General features: G+C 43.8%; 1 protein-coding gene across 4 annotated transcripts; it reads right to left on the bottom strand.

The window, feature by feature from the left end:
- Nucleotides 1-3,201: 3,201 nt before the first annotated feature.
- Nucleotides 3,202-5,009, bottom strand: LOC147331407 (uncharacterized). 4 transcript variants are annotated; one of them, XM_086293707.1, is made up of 4 exons: nucleotides 4,548-5,009; nucleotides 3,851-4,069; nucleotides 3,486-3,764; nucleotides 3,202-3,388 (listed from the first exon to the last, which is right to left on the bottom strand). In XM_086293707.1, the coding sequence occupies exons 2-4, from the start codon at nucleotides 3,861-3,863 to the stop codon at nucleotides 3,270-3,272; spliced, it is 411 nt and encodes a 136-aa protein (XP_086149833.1). In that variant the 5' UTR covers nucleotides 3,864-4,069; nucleotides 4,548-5,009; the 3' UTR covers nucleotides 3,202-3,269. The 4 variants fall into 4 exon arrangements, with proteins under 4 accessions (XP_086149833.1, XP_086149831.1, XP_086149830.1 ...); XM_086293705.1 differs by lacking the exon at nucleotides 3,851-4,069 and having other exon boundaries at nucleotides 3,486-3,783; XM_086293704.1 differs by lacking the exon at nucleotides 3,851-4,069.
- Nucleotides 5,010-16,184: the final 11,175 nt, after the last annotated feature.

The raw sequence follows: 16,184 nt of genomic DNA, 5'->3' as shown, positions 1-16,184 counted from the left end.
TCTTATGATCAGTGTGTGTAATCAAACACTGATCACCTGAGGGGTCCAAACAGTGCTCGAGGTCACGGTCAGATTTAGTGACCTCTGTTCGCTCACACAGGCAGCATTTTAGGTCTTCAGTACACCAGCGCCTGATGTTACAGACCTGTTCGTATCCGGGGTTTGTCCTCGATGATCTCCCCGAGACTCACGATTGATTTCAGGTCCAGACTCTGGGTTAGCCATTTCATTATTATTACCATCATCTTCATTATTTCAGGGTCATCATTGTGCAGTCAGGGTTGTAGTCGTTATGTGGTGTTAAAAATCTCTGGCTTTTTATAAAATGTGTGAAAATCTTTAGTCAAGCGACGATGAGACCCTTAAAGATTCCCGTCCTGTTCTCTTGCATCTTATGAGGATTTTCAGTGAGTTCATTAGTGTCAGTATTGACTTCCACTGCTGGAAAATCGAACCTCGCAGTTAGTGAGAGGATCATCTCTTCAACCATAACAGCCATCGAGGCAGCAAAAAGGTTCACGGGTTGTTGTCCCTGTAAATTCATCTGAAAATGACAGAGTTAACAGTGAGTGTCAGATTGTCAAATCCAGTACGTGGTTAACATGTCAAGTTTCTGCGTGTCACATTAAAAGTGTGACATCACTCAGTGCATTAAACCTTTTATAACTTTGATATTTCCTGTTATGAAAACCACAGCTGGCAGGCAGCTGGAAGCAGAAACATAAACAATGACTCTTTTTATGCTTTCGTCTGTTGAGCCGGTCGGACGAGAAGTCAAAGCGTACGAACGCTTTCATAGAACAGCATCACATTTACCAGGAGTGCACAGTGGCAGTGGTGACTGTAAGCATGTGCAGTTTATGGTAAATGGCCTGTATAGCGCTCTACTAGTCCCTAAGGACCCCAAAGTCACCCTCAAACTGAACACTCCTTCAGTTTCAGATAATATACTTATACTTAAGTTCAGACCCGTCCTTGCTCCAGTTTTACCCTCAGCTGGTTTACATAAATCTCCACTCAACACTCAGCTGCTTCCAAGGAAGGATCTCATCCTGCTGCTGGACTCTAACATCAGCCTTTACCTGCTCTGCAGATGTTGAGACCTGAACGGTCACTTAAACCAGGACCAGGAACACTGAGTCAGACCAGCTGCAGCCTGAAGTGGAGTCAGCAGGATTAGACTCTCACAGCAGGGTCGTGTGGTCGTGTTTTAGTGTTCAGAAAGCTCATTTTCTTTTTGTTGCAGTGCACACCGCTCACCCCACAGAAAACATGTAACACTGAACGCTGTGTTTAATTAGGACCTCAGCAGGCGAGAAAAGATCCACAGGTGCTTTGCGTCCTGAATCATCCACAGCTGTGGAGCTGTGTGGCCTGCTGCTGTTTGTCACTTTGCTGCTGTTTGTCTGACAAAAGTGTTCAAACGAGCAGCGACTCGTGGCCCAAAGAGTCGTCCCTGCAAGTTTTTGTAATGTGGACGGTTATAAGAGGCTGACGCAGCAGCTGAGCCGCCTCATTACTTAAGCAGCTTAAGTCTGAACCGTTTTAGAATTTCAGACAGTTTTAAACACAGTTCTCATATTTCAGAGGCTGGCCTTTCACTTCTAGGTTTGATTATTAAAGATGAGAAACATGCACAACAGTGAGCAAAGATTTAGCATAGTTAGCATGTTGAAAACACGCTCAGGATTCACACAGCTCCTGTGGGTAAATACTGTGTTTTTATTTATTGTATATCATCACGCTCCATTATAAACAGCCTCCATCTCTGCTGGATGTCATCACAAAATATCCCACAGACTCTTCTGGAAGGACACAGAGACTTTCTCACGCCAGCTAAGAGACATAATCAACACTGCGTCTGCCCCGGAGGCTCCAGCCTCACCCACAAAACATGCAGGGGGGGGGGGGGGGGGGTTTCGTCAGATGTCACCTCAACTGACTTCTTTCAATCTGTAGGACTGATAACTCCAGAATGACTGAAGCACTCACCCTGATACCTTTTGTAGGAAGCTTATTTCTCAGAATTTTTTCCTATATTTATCATCTAGATCCTCACTGTTAGCAGACAATAATATGTAATATTTAATCTTCAGTGATGCATAATATTTTTTATAATCATGTTTGTGGTGGCTGTCCTGTGAGGAACCACGTCTCTCTGAGTAAACAGCTGTTAATGAGCTCAGAGGATCAGGCCGACACTCTCATTTACGACTATGTTAAACATTTGACTCATTTAAATATCACAGCTGACTTTAAAGGCCTGAGCAGTGATGCAGGTAACTGTCAGCATCTACAGAGAGATTACAACCGAATGTAACATGAAGGCAGTGTTTTAGTACTTTTATTGAACTTGGCTGTTCAATGAAACTGGACCTGGCAGCAGTTCCCTCTTCATCATCACAGCTTCCATTACTGACAAGCAACAAGTTATTAAAAGTTTCATGTATCACATGTGCTGGATTCTGCGTTTAGTAAGAAGAAACTGTTCTGATTACAAACTCTGATCATCAACCGTGACTGACTGTGTCGACCGCCTTATGCTCAAACACGGCGTTCTTTATGGAAAAGCTGCGGTCAGCTCAGCAATAAAACACCCAGCTCTCACTGCCAGTACCCACAAGAAGTAGTAAAAATAAGACTCTCCAGCTGCACCACCTTCAAGCATCCACCAGGAGCTCCAAGCAGGTCAAGTACTCGGAGCTGATTTTCATGTGTACAATTATATGTGACACTCAGGACCTCCAGTATAACCTGTAGGAAAACCCCAGCTCACATGCACCTAACCAGGGTGATACAAGCACGCCCTCCCCCACCCTTTCACTCCAGAGAGTTCCTGAACCCAAGCTTTGAGGCGAGCCCAGGCTCCCTCCCAATCAGAGAGGTGATATTCGTATACCAAAAACCAGTTTTAGCCACCGGGGATCAGTCCACCACCCTGCATCTGGCCATTATAAATACAGCTCTGATATCAGGATTCATCATAATAATGAGCAGATAAAGGGCAGAGCCTCAATTTGTATCCAGTGGGGATAAAAACATGAATGTGCTTCAATGTGAACCGTGATGTTTAAACACTTTTAAAGCAGTTTAGCATGTTTTAAAACCTTATCCACATCCATATCCACATTATCCACTGAGTCATCATTTACCCAACTTTATTTTTCATTAATACAATGTTGGTATAAATAACATATCAGCCTTAAAACCAGAGGAAACAGAAGAGCAGAGAATAAAAAAATACAGATGAAAGTATCTGCTGTCTGTTATCAACAACATTTAATACAAGCTGAGAACAGCAACAGAGACGCAAACACAGCGACAGAGAATCCAGAAGCAAATACAGAAACGATCACACCGACTCCATCGCAGGACTCGAACAGCTGATCTGAAACACATTACAGAAGCCTGCTGTTACAAAGATATACGTTTGTAAACACACTAATTACAACCTTTAGCAATCAAATCAGAGTCTGTGGCCTCACCTGGAACGTGGATCTCTTCTTCAGTCACATGGCCCATCTCCTCCTGTGTGGCTACACAGTGGAAGATGTTGGTGTTTGTCCTGGTCACCGTGGTGAGGAGGGTGATGTCATAGCGGCCGTCTCTGTGTGACACCTGTGGCTGCTCAGCAGGAAGGATGTTTCCATGGCTGTCCCTCCACTCCACTCTAGGCTTCGGAGACGCACCTCTGACCTCACACCTCAGCTGCACCCTGTACTCCGTGATGTTCAGGATCCCAACAAACGGCTTCGGAGCTGCACCTGTGAACACAGCATGAAGCTACAGCACAAGGAGGGTGATGTTTCAGCATTCAGGTGAATTTTAAGGTGGTTTCTGGTTTAGTGACCTCCCAGTGGCATTAGCCTTCAGCTCACACTGAGGTGGTTTGGCACAGTGTTGAGTGATGGTAATGAGAATGTCACAGACTGAAAAGGATGAAGAGTCCACTCAGAGACCAGCTGCTGTGTTTGAGCTTGCTGTGACGAGCCGACGTGCCTGAACTCCTCCTGCTGTCATCACGATAACAAACAGCAGCACTGGAAGATAAGCTGTCACTCTCCTCCCTCTGCAGAGTAGAAGGCTGTTAAACTGAAGTGTGCTGAGCATGACCTGCAACATCTTCATTAACCTGCGATTTGTCCAATGATTTCTTCTGTGTTTAATACCAGAAGACCAATTCTTAGTGATATCTAGTAGAAAGAAATGTCTTTGTTAAGTTTTCACACCAACATCGTGGTGATTTGAGAACTGAATTTGTTTGAAGCAGTAATTACGTCTCCTTCATTGTTGTTTAGTTGATATTTCAGTTTCTCTTCATCCCTGTGACAGGACAGCTCGGACCGCAGTGAGGAAACACTCAACACTTGTATCTTTAAATCTAGTTGTTGTTTACCTCATCACTGACAGTTTTGAACCATCTAAAGATGAGTGGGGAAAACGAATCCACACCAACATTAAAGGGATAATTCACCATTTTTGGATACATCTCGCTGCTGTGTTAAATCAGTAGAAGAGCTTTACTGTCTCAGCATTAGTGTTCTTACCGTTTTCATGTCCTGTTGTTACTGCAGTCACAGTCAGAGGAAAGAGGCATAAAAATAAAAGCTGCAGAGTTTTTGTCTTAAAAACAGAAGAAAACATGACGCGGAGTAAAAACGTTCCTCTGTGCTGCGTCGATCACGCTACTGACGCTCAGCAGCGGATACTCTGGTCGAGTAAGTTTAGGAAACAAGCTTCAGTCACGAGTGGGAGGAGCGTGTGTGTGTGTGTGTGTGTGTGTGTGTGTGTGTGTTAGTTCTGTTAAGATTTGCATAAAAAACATCAACATGTTCAACAATCCAGGTAAATAAATAAATGAGTGCATAACGACATAAATGCAAACTGATGAATGAGAACTTCAGCGCTCACACTTACAGGCATAAAGTGTTTAATATAAAAGGTCAGTAAGAAGAAAACAGACATGTTTCAGCGCCGGTCCTTCCTCAGAGTGTCATGAAACATGTGAACACACGTCTCCAGCTCTCGCTGTAAGAACCACAGATTACAGATTAAAGCCTTCGAGGTCTGAACTCATTTCTCTCCTGTTGACTCTGAGCTGTTTCAGTCTTCCTGACCTGGAAGCTACAGCGTGAACGACACCATGAACCTGTATTAGGAGGAACGATCTGTGGCTTTCAGTGTTATGAAGAAGGTTCCCTTTTCACTGGTGCACATCACCATGGCAACATACACTGAAGACCTAACCTGGGGCAGGCTGGACGAGATCCAGAAATTACAGCGACCATACAAAAAAACCCTTTTTGGTAAGTTTCTCCAGACCTCAGAGGATGAGGGTCCAAAGTCTTTGTCTGACCTGAAGAGCATCAGGAAGAAACTTAGGAATAATTTTAGACCCGTTTTCTCCTGTAAGCTGCAAAAAATAAAAGAATTATTACAGCAATTTTATTTTTCTTTAAATTCCTTTCCTGTCTTTAAACTATCTAACCTTTATTATTAATACAGCAGCTATTTTCCACTCTGGCTGACCAAAGCACTCAAACCTCACACTGCTGCTTTCAGTCTGTAATATAAATCATAAGAAAGCTTTTATATAGCTCATATTTAGGAAATTTATTTATTTTGTTTTTGTTTAACCTCTGCATACTTTTCTCAGTGTGATTGGTCAAAAGCAATGTTGTTCCAGAAGTAACACTAACACAAGGATATCAGATATATCAGATAAGTGAAGCCAGATAAGGAAAAGATCTCTCAGTCTCTCACTGAACGTACTCCTGTGACTAGCCAGCATGTCATGGAGTGGGTGAGAGGTGTTATCCAACATTGTTTTTATCTTGGACAACATCCACCTCTCAGACACCACCATAGTCAAGTCAAGTCAAGTCAAGTTTATTTATAGAGCACATTTAAAAACAACCAAGGCTGACCAAAGTGCTGTACAGTAAATACAGATAAAAATACAATAGAACACAATTTCGTAATAACACCTCGCTGATAAAAATAAAATAAAAATATATAAAACAAATAAATTAAACCTTTCTAAAAGCCAATGAAAAGAGGTGAGTTTTAAGAGCGGTTTTAAAAGTTTCTAGGCTTTTGGAGAGTCTGACGTGAGGAGGTAAACTGTTCCACAGTCTGGGTGCAGCCACAGCAAACGCCCTCTCTCCCTTTGTCTTTAATTTATACCTGGGAACATCTAAAAGCATCAGGTCGGCTGACCTCAAAGATCTCCTGGGGCGATAAGTACTAAGGAGTTCTGACAGGTAAGAAGGTGCAGTGCCATTTAAAACCTTAAAAGCCAGCAATAAGATTTTAAAATCAATCCTAAAGGCAACTGGGAGCCAGTGGAGAGAGCAGAGAACCGGAGTGATGTGGTCTCTTTTTTTTGAACCGGTCAACAGGCGAGCGGCAGCGTTCTGCACCAGTTGAAGGCGATGTAGACAGGAACGATCTAGGCCAGCATAGAGGGAATTGCAGTAGTCTAGCCGTGAAGTAATAAAAGCATGGACCACTCTTTCTAGATCGTTCCTGCAAAGGTAAGACTTGACTTTGGCTAAAATCCGCAAATGATAAAAAGATCCCTTAACTACAGAGCTAATTTGTTTATCAAGTTTAAAAGCATTGTCAAAAATAACACCAAGACTCTTAATGGAAGAAGTGCAATCGGAGGTTAGGGGTCCCAAAAAGTCAAGAGAGAAGTTGGGATCTTTAGGAAGCCCAAACACAATGACTTCAGTTTTGCTTTCATTAAGGTGTAAGAAGTTAAGAGTCATCCAAGTCTTAATGTCAGACAAGCAGGAGAGTAGCGGCTGCAAAGAAACATTGCAGTTCAACCTCAGAGGGAGGTAGATCTGAATATCATCGGCAAAGATGTGGAAGGACACATTATGTTTACGGAGCACATCGCCCAGAGGGAGCAAGTACAGAATAAACAACAGGGGGCCTAGTATGGACCCCTGAGGTACGCCACAGGTTAAAGGAGCTCTGGGAGATGACAGTTCACCAAGGTGAACAGAAAAACTCCTATTATTCAAATAGGACTGGAAAAACTTTAAGACAGTGCCCTTTAAACCGACACAATGTTGAAGGCGGGATAGCAGTATGTTGTGATCAACAGTGTCGAAGGCTGCTGTCAGGTCCAGGGTTACTAAGACAGCAGCACAACCAGAGTCAACAGTTAAAAGCAAATCATTAAAAACTCTCAGAAGGGCGGTTTCTGTGCTATGCCGAGCTCTAAAACCAGACTGGAACTTCTCATAGAGATTGTTGTTGTCAAGAAATAGCTGGAGCTGCGTGAGGGCGGCTCGTTCCAGTACTTTGGACAGAAAAGGGAGGTTGGAAATGGGCCTATAGTTAGAGAGTAGGGATGGATCTAGATTAGGCTTTTTAAGGAGAGGTTGAACAACAGCGTGCTTGAAGGGTGTTGGAAAACAACCAGAACTGAGGCAGGCATTGATCAGGACCAGAAGGAAAGGTCCGACTGAGTCCAGAACCTGCTTCAGAAGCCGAGAGGGGATAGCATCGGTGGAACAGTTGGTAGTCTTAACCTTGCAGACTATTTCATGCAGCTGAGAGAGAGAGATTGGTTCGAACTGATTAAAGGCAGAATGGCACAAAGACAAAACACAGGGATTGGAAGGTGAAGATGGAATGACAGACTGCAGGGAGGAAATCTTGTTTACAAAGAACTTTAGAAAGTCATTACAGAGGGTGGCAGAAGGTGTGAGGCTGGTGGATGTGTAAGGATTTACAATGGAATTTAAAACACGAAACAGAGTCTGAGGTTTATGGACACTACTGCTAACCAGGTTTGATATGTAGGAGGACTTGGCCTCTTTAACGGCTTTCTGATAGGTTGAAAGAGAGTCTCTGAGGATATTAAAAGAAATGTGCAGCTTGTCCTTTTTCCATTTTCTCTCAGCACACCTACAGGTGCGCCTGAGAGCACGAACAGAGTCTGTAATCCAGGGTTCAGCGTGAGCTTTGGGACGGAGTGTTTTTAGGGGAGCGATGAGGTCCAAAATAGAAGTACATGTTGAGTTGAAAAGAGCAGTTAAATCTTCTGCACACAAGGAATCAATCCAGTCCACCGTGGAGAGCTCAGAGTTGCTAAAAGCAGCAGAAAACTGAGATGGTACATGGGTATTGATGATCCGGTGACGGCGTGAAGGAGGGAATACAGCACCATCCCCACAACATTGCTGGCCTTACGGATCAGTTTATTGAATCTGTTGGTGTCTGCGACCCTCAGCCTGCTCCCCCAGCATGCAACAGCATAGAGGATCGCACTGGCCACAACAGACTCATAGAAAATCCTCAGCATTTTCTGGCAGATGTTGAAGGACCTCAGTCGCCTCAAAAAATAGAGACGACTCTGGCCCTTCCTGTAAAGTGCTGTGGTGTTTTTAGCCCAGTCCAGTTTATTGTCAATGTGTACTCCAAGGTATTTATAGTCCTCCACAATGTCAACACTGACCCCCTGGATTGAAACAGGGGTCAAGTGTTTCCTGGTCTTCCTGAAGTCCACGATCAGTTCCTTGGTCTTTGCCACGTTGAGCTGCAGATGATTCTGCTCACACCACGTGACAAAGGAGTCGACCACAGCCCGGTACTCTGTCTCATCATCCCTGCTGATGCATCCAACCACCGCAGAGTCATCAGAAAACTTCTGAAGATGGCAGGTCTCTGTGCAGTGGCTGAAGTCTGTGGTGTAGAGGGTGAAGAGGAAGGGGGAGAGGACAGTCCCCTGTGGTGCCCCTGTGTTGCTGATTACCTTGTCAGACACACACTGTGGAAGACGCACATATTGTGGTCTTTGCAGAAAGTAGGAAGATTACTTGCACTACCAGAATAAAGAAAGGGGTCACACCGGCCATAACACAGCCATGTGAGTGTTATATAATGTTTAATGGATGGATGATTACGTTTATTTTAAATAATTAGTGGACAGAAGCTGACAGATATTAGCGGAAGTCATAAGATTTTACTTTAGCCTCTATATTTTATTTCTTTGAGCTGTTTTATGTGAGGACAGATCTAACACTGGATCAGCCTGCTCTCAGGATCAATCCTGCAGTTTCTTGCTTATTAAGTCAGAAGCAACGACAAAACATTCAGTGGTCATACACTGACACCTAGTGGTAAACTCTCAATTCAATTCAATTTTATTTATACAGCTCCAAATCACAACAACAGTCGCCTCAAGGTGCTTTGTTGTAAAGGCTCACCTTTTAGCACATTCACTTCACCAGATGCACCTTGTTTCTTTTCCTCACCTTTGATTGGGTGTGGTGCTTGGCCTTAATTGCACTCACCTGTTACTCGTTATATAAGGACTGCACTCACCTACCCCTCACTAGTGATGGCCAAATGAAGCTTTCCGAAGCACTGAAGCTTGTATCGAAAAATGGTTCATTACTCGAAGCTTTTCAACACAGTCCTCTCCGGTGACATCTGGTGGCGAATATTTTGAAGAGCAGCTTGAATCTGCAAAATAAAACGGACTGCTCAATTATCACTGCTCACTCAAGAGTGGAGTTCTCTCTGATATTGGGCCACCGTTCCGTTGCTTTGAACATGTAATTGGTTTTGTTTTCTCGATTGGGGGGCTGAAAAAAATGTAATGCGTATCTGCGTAATACATTTTGATCAATAAAGTTTCCCTATTTAAACATGCACTATGGTGTGGCCTTTCTTTGCTCATAACTCCTTGATGTTGGTAAATACAATAAGTGAGCAATATATATAATATACATATGAGAATGCACAGCACATTATGGAGTATGCCCCTGCTGTGGAGTCCTGCCTCCATCTACTTGTCATTTAATCACTGGACAGCTGGACAGGTTCATACAAAATATTAGACGAGGCCAATTGTCCTATACATATTTTTGACCTAGGGGTGGGATTGATTGTGAACTGGAAAGGGAAAATGCTTAGGAAGCTGAGTACGGCTGCATCGTCACTGATTTGTAGAATCATTTTGATTCGATACAGGATCCGATTCAATTTGATTGGAATCTGGAAAGTTTTGCCTCAGTCAGAAATATTACAAGTCTGATCATTTAACAGTATATATCCATAATTTCGTATCTATTAAAAGAAAGCTGACACATGTGAGACTTAATTAGAGATGTAAACAGAGAGTTATGAAACCTGCAGCTGCAGAAGCCAGCGAAGAAAAAAGAGGCAAACACAGCGCGGACCCGACGACACACCAAAATCTGACTCTGACGCGTCGGGTCCGCGCTCTGTGTTCACGTTTGTATGCAGAATCCGTAAACCTGCTCCCAGTTACTGTTTTAGCTGCATGGTGTTTGACGACATGTTGTGAGGTTTAACCTGAGATGCTGGCGTTTCAGGCATAATAACGTTAATTTACAAATCGACACGGGATTTTAATGAATCAATATCACTTTATTCAATTTAGCATGGATTGTAATCAGAAAAGCGATAATCAAAACCCACCCCTAATCAAGAACTTGCAAAGTAAAAACATGATCTATGTAAGCTAGCCCTTTTGTTATTTACAGTTAAAAAGAGGATTAGTGTTACTGTGTGCTGGCTGAGTCTGTTTCTTTTCTTAGAAATAGTTTCTCCTGCCCTGGAGAAAATCCACTTGCATGGAACAGAAGAGGCTGTGGAGTGCAGGAACTACACTGCAAGTTGGTAGATATGCAGGTATTCCTGGGTCCTGCAGACTATCACCTAAAAACAATAAACAAAATGATTTTCTAAACTGTAGCAATGTAATGTACGTATAGTGTCAAATACATTTTTGTAGTCTTCATCAGCTTTAATTCACATGGAAGTGTTCCTAAAGTCATATGCTGTAATGATATTTACATTATGAAAACATGATTTTGGACATTTCAAGTTTTTCACTTCGGCAGATAAAATGAATTGAGCAAAATCAACTCAAAATATAACAACACGCCAGAACGTCCTCTCTTCCTCGCTGGCTCCATATCTGTCAGTGGAATGATCACCTCTTCGCTCTCTGTCACCATCAACACACTCCACGAATCCCGTGGATGATTCACTTCCTTATATCCGTTTGAATCAGGTACCGAAGCAGTTACGTGCGTAATGAAGCTTCGGACGTCACTGGTCACGTGACTTTTGCCAAACGAAGCAAGCCTCGACACAGTGCTTCTGAACCAGTGTGTTGTTTTTTTCGACACACGCTCCGGAGCGCCAGCTTCAAGCGGGCCATCACTACCCCTCACTCTTTCTTCACTCCCACATGGGGCGGCAGCTGAGTCCATGTGTGTCTTTGTTTCCTTCCTTCTTTGCCTTATTTATTTGAGAATAAAAGGAGAACCCTGAGAATAATTCTGAATTAGATGGCTGCTTTTTCTTATTCTAACCGGATGAGCCCATGATGCTGATTGCTTCAGCCCTGAACCTTCCTTCCTCCAAAACATGGTCCTCTGAGCCGGAGTGGTATTAGCGTCATGGATTCAAAGCAGCCATTGACTGAAGGTTTGAGAAGATCCAGTCGTGATAGTCGACCTCCTGCCTACCTGCAGCAGTATGACTTTCAGTACCCTGGAGCTAGAAGAGCTACATGTGAGACAGAGTCAAACAGAATGCCAACATAGTGACAAAGACACACATGGGCTGCAGGATCCTGTCGGAGAGTCAGAACGACAACCAGAGACATCCCCTGCTCCTTTACCCACCAATCAAGATGAGGTGATGAGGGAACTCCTGATGACAATGAGGGAGATTAGGCAATTCATGATTCAGTTATCTCCTCCCCATTCTCGCAGTTCCTCCAGATCTTCAATTCACACTGTCTCTGATGAAAGCAAATCCTCTGTTTGCGGTTTACAAGCCATTCCCCAAACACACCAGCAACATGAGCAGTTCCCAGTGATTGATCCAGTAACATGTCAATCACCCTCTCAGCCCCCCCAGGTTAGCCGTCACTCTGGTGCAGTTCTGGCTGCTAGCCCTCCTTTCCCTAATTCATCAATATTAGATGCTGCAGTTCCTTCAAGTGGTTTGCCTAGACCAGTTTTTCCTACACCAGATGAGACTCCTTTTAATTTCCTGGCCACACCACTATAAGGTCCCCACCAGATTTCATGTGTTCAACCTGCTGTTCATCTAGATGAAGACCCCGCTAAACCTCTCCAACCAGCTACATCTGATGGTTTGCATGCACAAAAACCTTCGGTACCCATTACTGCTAGTTCTAGTCACCCTGTTAGCACTAGAACACATGTGTATAAACTTGAGGGTCCTTCTTTCCCAGACCTTAGCAGAGAAGATGAGATCCAGTATAGGCTGTTACGAATGGCCCTTACTAACCTGCTTGACCCTCATGAGACAGAGCACTTCAAATATCACGTCCTTCTCGATCACCTGAAAGTAGACCAAGCTAAACGGTTAGCTATTTCCTTTTCCTATGCTCCTGACCCATACACTCAAGCCATCAAAGCTCTTGATGAGCGTTATGGGCAACCAAGACAGCTAGCATTGAAAGAGCTACGGAATATACTGGAGCTTCCTCCTATCAGAGCTGGTGATGGTCGGACTCTGGATAACTTTGCTCTTCGTGTGCAAGCTTTAGTTGGTTTGCTTAGCACTATGGGTGATCAAGGACGGACAGAACTAAATTGTGGCTCCCATGTCGATCGCCTACTTGAAAAGTTGCCCGCAGAGCATTCCAGTCGCTTCAAACGGCACATTTACAGGGAACAAGGAGATATGATGTATGACTTACCTTTGTTCTCATCCTGGTTGCAAATGGAATGCAAGTGTCAACCAAGAAAGGACAGTCCTGTTTCATCCTCTAACCAGCCACGACCTGCCCATAAGTACACCTCTCCACTCACAACAATATTACATGGAACAAATGCATCCGATCCTGTACAGGCAGCACAACCCATCATAATGACTAAGGCAAGATGTGCATATTGCTGCTCACCTGAACACCACATTAGCAAGTGCCCTGAGTTCATTAACAAGACAAAGGATGAGAAAATAAACTGGATAAAGAGAAACAAACAGTGTTGGCGTTGTGCTAGGACTCATCAGGCCGCAAAGTGTGACCTGAGGAAAGCATGTGCCACCTGTATGGGACTACATCTACAGATCCTATGTGAGGTGAATCAGAGACCTAGAACTGAAACTAATCCTGTAGTGAGGACACTGTACTTTGATAGACCTAGTGATTGTCCTAGTGTACTATTAAAGGTTGTGAAAGTGCTCCTGCGTAATGGCAAAAGAACCCTGGAAACATATGCAATACTTGATGATGGCTCCCAACGTACCATGCTTCTGACATCTGCAGCTAAGCATCTCAACCTAACTGGGAAAGCTGAAAAATTATCACTCAGAACTGTCCATCAAGAAGTTGAAACTATTCAAGGTTCTTGTGTAAGTTTCCAGATTTCTCCCATCGCACATCCAGAGAAAACTTACACAATTAATAATGCCTTCGCTACAAGTCACTTAGCACTTTCAGACCACACCTACCCCGTATCCTCTCTTCAATGGAGATACAAGCATCTTCAAGGTATCCCATTAACCTTTATTAACAAAGCAGTTCCACTACTGCTCATAGGCTCTGATCATACCCACCTTATTACGCCTATTGCACCAGTTAGACATGGACCATTTGGATCTCCTGCAGCAGTCAAAACCCGCTTAGGATGGACACTCCAAGGTCCAATCACAGACTTCCAACCCCAGAGCAGTTCCACGCATGCCCAATGTTTATTCACATCTTCCAGTTCAGGTTCAGGAGAACCGCTCCAGCACATCCTTGTGTCCGCTGATGGCTCTGAATTCATTCAGCCACTTCATACTCTACCATCGGCAGTACCTATGTTGTCACCGGCAGTGCCACTATCACCAGTTCCACCGCCTGTGGCTGCCATTCCGCCAGTGGTCAGGGCACTGCCTGCTCCTGCATCACCTGGTCCTGCCTCTGCCAAGCCCCGTACATTGCCCCCAGCACCTGCAAAACTGCCCAACGGTCTGCAGGTCTGGGCCTGCCGCTGCATCCCACGCGGTTGGCATTTGGACCTGCTTTGCCGCCACCACTGGCTACATGGTCGGCCCCCTGAACTGTCTGGCCTGCATTGTCGACCTCTAGGTCGACCCCCTGAACCTATAGTAGACCTGTAGCATGTCTGATTCCTCTGCCCCCGCTTTTTGAAAAAGAGCATCTCTAATCCTTTGAACATATTTCTCAGTAGAAATATGGGGGCGGCTGTTGTAAAGGCTCACCTTTTAGCACATTCACTTCACCAGATGCACCTTGTTTCTTTTCCTCACCTTTGATTGGGTGTGGTGCTTGGCCTTAATTGCACTCACCTGTTACTCGTTATATAAGGACTGCACTCACCTACCCCTCACTCTTTCTTCAGTCCCACATGGGGCGGCAGCTGAGGTGAGTTTCTCTTTGAGTTTCCCGAGTTCATGTATCATTTTGAGTTACTTAAATCATACTTTATGTCCTTTTTAGAGAGAGCAGTCCATGTGTGTCTTTGTTTCCTTCCTTCTTTGCCTTATTTATTTGAGAATAAAAGGAGAACGCTGAGAATAATTCTGAATTAGATGGCTGCTTTTTCTTATTCTAACCGGATGAGCCCATGATGCTGATTGCTTCAGCCCTGAACCTTCCTTCCTCCAAAACAGTGCTTTATATTGTAAGTAGTGATGGGCAGATGAAGCCCCATGAAGCACTGAAGCTTTTCATCCAATTGGTTCACCCCAACGCGAAGCTTCATGAAGCTTCATTTGCTCTAGTAGGACACCTACTGGACGTAAAAAATAATAGCTGGCATGAATTTGAAGAGTGTGGCATTTTGCACACAGCCTGTAAATGTCAACAACAAAAGGAGTGTGTAAAACATGTATATTGTAGTGATGGCAGTATACTGTGTATATTTATAGTGGCAGTATGGAAAATGATTATTTGGAAATGCTTGAAATGGAAATGATCATTTACTGTGAGGTGAGGTGTGGTTGGGGTGTGGACAGTAGTTGTGCTTTTGTAACGTTGAGGTATGGACAGCTACACACTGAGGCTTTGAGCCTCAGTCCTGCCTGTTCACATTTTATTCTGTAAAAACTAAATTTTCACTGCTTTTACGACCTTTTTAGTGGGGAGAACATAGCTGGGATTTAATGATTTAACAAATCTTTTGAATCCTTTGTCCTCCACAATGCTAAATGGCTGTGAGTCCTCAATCACCATGCTGACCAGGTCTTCATCTATTTGAGATTGTTCTCCTGAGGAAAGACAATAAAGATAAAGCACAAATATAAATATCACATACGTAACTTATAACAGTTGTATAATATTGTTATATCAGTTAGTAACATTACAGCATGCTATATTATCATTGCATTTGATGGCTCACCTGGTCTTGCTCCACAATCGGTGTTCCCCTTATTCTCATGCAAAGCTCTGTAGTGCCTAAGCATGGATGAGGTGTTGTTGTTATATCCCAGCTCCCTGGCACATAGCAAACACTTCACCTTGTACAAAAGTACAGACAGCTCAACATAAATTGTATTGCACCATCAGTATCATGACAATACATCTTCTGTAGAAATTTACATACCTTGTTGGGAGGAATAAGATCAAAATGTTCCCACACAGGGGAGGACATCCTCCTCTTCTTAGCTGGCTCCATTCTCTCCTGACTTTCTCTCCTCACTCTCATAAACCTCCAAACGGTCTCCAAACTCTCACTAACCGCAACTCTCCATCAAACACCCACATTTTTTGAATGAAGTCTGAGGGGTTTATATCGCTGTCATATCTCGCGGCAAAGTTCGAACCACTTCATGAACCAGTCACGTGGTACAGCCGGGCAGCGAGGCTTCGGACGTCATCATTTTCAGCTCCTCCCATAAATGAAGCAAGCCTCGATACGCGCTTCGCGGAAACGCCCCCTCCATTACTCGACACACGCTCCGAAGCCTCGATACAGAACGTCACATCACTAATTGTAAGGTAGACCCTACAATAATACTCTCTGGCTAGACTCTTGTTAGATTATTTTTCCATTTTGTTTCTAGTTACACTCACAGGTGAATATAGGTTCAAAGTCTTGGGCTCAATCCCCAGTAGTTATGTCATGTGCACAGTACCTTACAATTAATATTAATGGAATATATTGCTTTCACATGTAGTAAGCTCTTTCGACGTTTGGAAA

This window comes from Aulonocara sp. 'chitande type north' Nkhata Bay, linkage group LG5, assembly GCF_057382095.1.
Source record: "Aulonocara sp. 'chitande type north' Nkhata Bay isolate Kocher_YH1m ecotype deep benthic linkage group LG5, A_spYH_male_GT1.1, whole genome shotgun sequence".
NCBI lineage: Eukaryota > Metazoa > Chordata > Actinopteri > Cichliformes > Cichlidae > Aulonocara > Aulonocara sp. 'chitande type north' Nkhata Bay.
Note: the sequence above shows the minus strand (reverse complement) of the source record. Positions and strands in the feature narration are given on the sequence as shown.